The following is a 5,429-nucleotide window of genomic DNA, read 5'->3' as shown; positions in this document are numbered from 1 at the left end:
TCAGCTGCTGCTCCCCCTTGCCACCCAGTCTCTCATGACTACCGATTCTTAGGTCTATGCTCTTTTCCTTGCATTGGACCTGGGACTCCCTCAACACAACCTAGCTATTTCTTCACCGAGCACCTCCTTTCTTTAAGCCATCCCCTGAAACTGAGTAGCATTTCAGAGTCTTTGGGCAAAATACAACATTAATTATATTGTATTACACCACTGGGCACTTAATGAAGGCTTGATGGATGAGAATGCATTACTGAGAGGGTGAAGAGAGCAAATAACTGAACTCATCCTCACATTAAACAACCATTTATTAACACAGAAATGAGTAAGGCGTGGCCCCCATTCTCAGAATGCTTGGTACAGAGGGGCAGACAACCACAAAGCTGCAGCAGAATCACAGTAGAATAAGTACTACCACTGAGGTACAAAGTACTTTGGAGGCACTGTAAGAGAGATACACAGGTGAGGGAGGACTATTTTCCAATTTATACCTGCATAGAGCATTCAGGGAAGGCTCCAAAGAAGTCATCTGTAAGTTGAGTCTTGAAAGATTAGAAGCCATCAGGTGAACAGTCAAGGAAGGAGCCCTACAGGCTGGGACTCAGAGATGTAGGTAAGGTCAGGTAAGTGAAGGGTTCAGGGAACCAGGCATAAATGATGGAATAAGGGGGAAAAAGAGTAAGGACTGAGTAGAAGTGCTGTCAAGCACAAACCCATAACTCTACTGTGGAAATTTAAAGGTCTTGTTCTTCCATAGAGAGGGAAGAGGTAGAGAGGAGGGTGGGAGGTCCTCAATCAGGCTATGGGGCTCAAACACCGAGGCTAGAGCTTCACAGTTGTGATCTAATATCCTTAAGCCACTAAATTGTCAAAAGCCTCTTTTCAGAAGGGAATAATTTGTATGAATAATGCATTTCTAAATGGGAGAGTGTCCCTACTATATTCATCTTTCTCAGATGCTGTTGATTCTGTCTAAAAAATAGTTCTACTTCCATCAGGAAATCAGATGAGGTGTGGAACTTGAAAGGGGAAGTTGGGCTAGAGTTGAGGCCTTGCAGTAATCTCACAACTGAATGGTAAAATGATGGTTAAAGTTTCTTTTTTTTTTTTACAAAATTCTATTTATGTATGAACATAAAACTCGAAAAAAAATATTCACAAACTCATCTTATTATTCCTGTCTCATTCATTTACTTCTTTCATACCCGTATTTTGATATGTTTAAATTAAAAAACCCTTCTGAGCTTTTTAATTTTAATGTTTCCATTTAAATGTTTTTATTTTTATTTAAATGTTTTATTTTTAAAGGTTTTAAAATTTTATCTTTTGTTTAAATATTTAAAAGGTTTTAATCTGAAATTGAACTTGCCTCAAGTTCTTTGTGTATTTTTAAATCCTCTATTCTCTAAATTTTCTTCTTTAAATTTTTTTTAAATTAAAAAATTTAAAATAAACTGCATTCTTGCCTGGAATTGTTCTAAACTTTCCTTTTAAAACTTTTTTCTAAACTTAAATTTGAATTTTCAAATAAAACAGAAACAGACTCGTAGATACAGAGGACAGACTGATGGTTGCCAGACAGGAGGGGGACTGGGGGCTGGGTGAAAAAGGTGAAGGGACTAAGAAATACAAATGGTAGTTACAAAATAATCACAGGGATGTAAAGTACAGCATAGGGAATATAGTCAATGATATTGTAAAAACTATGTATAGTGGCAGGTGGGTATTAGACTAATTGGGGGGATCGCTTTGTAAATTATATAAATGTCTACCTACTATGCTATACACCTGAAATAAATATAAAATAATATTAAATGTCACCTGTAATTGAAAAAATATATTTATTCCCATTTTATTCTTCATCCATCAATCTAATCCTTATTGCATTCCCTACTGTTCTTGTCAACTAATCTATAAAATAATTGATGCCCAGGAATTAATGTATTAGTCATCGCACCAGACTTCCCAGTGCCATGTGTGTGCAGCCTATTGTACTAGGGTTGGGATGACAGAGTTCACAGTCAAAAAGAGGGGGGGGGTTAGATAATCACAGTTAACTGCATTACAATCTGATAAATGCTATAATAAAGATAACAAAAAATATTTTCATTCCATTTCGTATTTCTTGAAAATTTATTTCTTAGTCATTAAACTTTCATGAATTTTGTTAACCTTAGATTTTCAACACATATTTTATGCTCAAATTTCAAGGCTTGTATTAACATTTTATTCCATTTAAATTTGTTTCCTTCTTTTTCAACTTTTTAAAGCTGATTCACTTTAACTTTTTGTAAACATTCAGTTTTAATTTTTTCTTGTTTTATTCACTTTTTTAAACTAAGAATTTCTAAGAATTTCTAAAATGTGTTAAGCCCTATTTTAATAATTTTGAAGTTTTAAATTAAAAACTTCAATTTTTAAAACATTGAAAAATACCTGAATTTTTTCAAATTTAAAAATGTTTTTCTTTTAAAATTAAAGTTTTTTTCTCTTAAAGGTTTTTAAAATTTGTTTTTCAAATACTATCTTTTTTCCAAACTATTTGACTGGTCAGCCACAGCTGGAACACCAATTGTGAAGGTTTTTGTTGATGAAAGAATACTCCCTGACTTCCCACAGTATTTTTGTAGAAACAAATGACATATAGTAGTGCCAGAACATCTCTATTCCCACTCTCCCCACCTAAAACATTCTTTTCATTTAATTATGCTTTATGTGACCATTTTTTTTTACCTCTCCTCCCTCCTCCCATTTCTTAAGGCTGAATGGTCACTAGTTAGTATTCTTTCTTTTTTCCCCCACAAACCATTATAAAATATGTTCTTTATATCAAGGTGCTAATTATCATATAGGTGCTGTCGTCATTGTCAGTTCCAAGTTTTTGTGATACTTCAAGAGGTGCTCATTGTTGTAGGGGTATTGTCATTGTCCATTTCAGGTAGGTTTGTGTGTCACTTCAGGATCTTGCCTATTCATTTCTTTTACTTTTTTTCTGATAAGTGGTCTAGTAAGACTACTCTTTCTCTAGACCCTGTTTGTGATAGAACAGTAAATACCCTTCACTGTAGAGTAAGTCCTCAATGGTAGCCTTGGTGATGACAGCATCATCACAGCTGAACCACTGGTCCTTTTGCTGCCGGATAAAGCTGGTGTAGTGTCCACTTTCCAAAGTTCCATGGTGATTAATCACTGCAAACAAGGAATACTTATTCTCATTGGGTGCACAATCTGTTGGTGGTTGGTCAGCTTTCATTCTGCTCTCTTTAGTGGAGGCCAAAAATGGAGTCATGTCCAGCTCCAAGGGAAAGGAGATAAAAGTATTAATCTTTCGTCTCTGTTTGCCTAAATGTTCAAACCGCTTTAGATGAAAACAGGCCACAATGGGTAATTTCTTCATTGTGAGCTGTTTGGTAGATTCCTGGTAGCTTTGGCAACTACTGCATTTGATTTTGGCACTGCTTCCTAGGTGTTCTGGCCTTGTAAACCACTGGAGGCAGTCTGTGAGTGAGGGGATTCCTGGTATGTGGTCATCCCTACACACTGTGCTGTCAGCCCTCTCTGGACTCTGGGAACTGAATGTGGCGTAAGAGCCAGGCAAGTCCAAACTGATGTCCCAGCATGGGTCTATTGTGGTGGAGACGCTATGGCAAGCTTGACATGTGACATCTGACTGCAAGCCTCCTGTAAAGATTTGGTCTATAATGCAGTTACAGCAGTTGGGGTTACTGGCTTCCTGCTCAACACTATCATCTTTGCTGTGTCTATGCAGCACATCTAATATTGCAATAAGGAACTCATGGGCATCCTGTTGCCTGTACCCTGCTAAATGTTCTGCATGAATCCATATCAGGTGCAGTAACTTATAGGGAATGTGAGGAGTTCGGCTCCCAGAGTACATAGCATGAAAAAGAGAAGACATTTCGCAGACAAGACACAAGCTGGGGCTTGTCATTATACATTTGTGCTTATCAGAGAGAAAGAAATCTTTCAGAAGAGGAATATGGGTAAGTGCCTGGACAATACAATTCATAAAACAGGTGTTCCCAAGATTGATTAGCCCTCTCAGGCCTACAGTATACACTGACTTTTTTCTCCTCTTTTTCTTGGGTTTCACCAATTTTGGCTGCCGTTCCTTTGACTCACAGGTTGATTGCTTCTCTTCAACACCTGATGCCATATACTGTTGCGAAACATCTGTTGAGGTGGAAGTTAATAATTTCAACATTTTCTCTTTTGTTTCTTTGGCAATCTGTTCTATGTCTTTGTCATATACATAATCCTTACATATAAAGCAGTATATAACCCCATGGTAGAGGTCTACAGCTAAATTGTGCTGTTCTGTTTCTGCATGTTTATGAATATGTTTCTCAGTAAAGCAACCAAAAAAGACACAGGAGAGACAAGAGTGGAGTCTGTTCACATGGGTACTACATACAAGACAGATGCAGGACTTTGCCTTACGCTTCCTAGTCTCCGGGGTCCCACTCCAAACGAAACGCTGGTAGATCAACCGAAGGTTCTTCTGCCAATTCTTCGCTACTTTAAAGCTCTCCACATGAGAGCAGCCTGCGGGACCCTGATCAAACTCCACCTCCAGCAGCCAGTCCCCAAAGCCACCTCGATCCCCAGAGCCGCCTAAGTCACCAAAACAGCTTTGCCGCGTCCGAGGCCTGGACGCCGGCCGGGATCTACGCTGAGGTCTGCGCCAGTGCCGGGGCCGGGGCGAGGGCGGAGGGGGGTGCGGCGGTGGCGGTGGCGGTGGCGGTAGCGGCGGCGGTGGCGGCGGCGGCGGCAGATGGGTTGGAGGCGGGGGTGGGGCCTCGGGTCCGGGCGGTCCTCGGAAGCGGGCCCGGGGCTGGGGCCGAGGGCGGGGCTTGCGGCGCGGGCAGAGGGGCGAGGAGCTGCTGGGCCAGCGGGGTGGGGTTGAAGGGAACACCTCGTCGCCACCGATGCCACTCCAGGTCAGGTTCTCCTCAGGCGCAGGTTTACGCTCTTGTAATGGCTCCAGCTTCATCTCCTCAGTTCCCTGGCCGGCACACGCCTTCGTCGTCCCCACCGCCTCCACCTCCATTTCCCCCGCCTTCTCAACCGCCTTCTCGGGCGAGGCTCCTCCCCCACCTCTCGAGCTCCAACGGATCAAAGAGCCAGAGGACAAGGCAGCTTCTGGAACTTGGGCCATCAGCTCACCGCCTGGTCTGGAGTGAAAGGCGTCTGGACTCGAGCTGCCACTGTAGATGGAATGAGACAGAGATAGCTGTGAATAATCTGGCCGGCGTCATGGCCGCGGCGGGCCATTAGCGCCCCCGGGACCCTCCCACCGGCCTCTGCGAGCTCCACCCCCTCTATTCAGTGGCTCCCTGGAACTGGTGTGGAGACCGAAGCGGTTGGTTACCTGGTTTAAAGGCGATCGGATCTTGCCCGGGGCTGAGGGG

General features: G+C 42.2%; 1 protein-coding gene across 1 annotated transcript; it reads right to left on the bottom strand.

Moving 5' to 3' along the window:
• Positions 1-287: 287 nt before the first annotated feature.
• USP51 (ubiquitin specific peptidase 51) lies at positions 288-5,176 on the bottom strand. Its single transcript, XM_019719984.3, has one exon. The coding sequence runs from the start codon at positions 5,174-5,176 to the stop codon at positions 3,011-3,013; it is 2,166 nt and encodes a 721-aa protein (XP_019575543.3). The 3' UTR covers positions 288-3,010.
• Positions 5,177-5,429: the final 253 nt, after the last annotated feature.

The sequence above is a fragment of the Rhinolophus sinicus genome, chromosome 18 (genome assembly GCF_057876585.1).
Source record: "Rhinolophus sinicus isolate RSI-liver-muscle chromosome 18, RSI-T2T, whole genome shotgun sequence".
In the NCBI taxonomy this organism is placed as follows: domain Eukaryota; kingdom Metazoa; phylum Chordata; class Mammalia; order Chiroptera; family Rhinolophidae; genus Rhinolophus; species Rhinolophus sinicus.
This window is presented reverse-complemented; position numbering and strand designations above follow the sequence as displayed.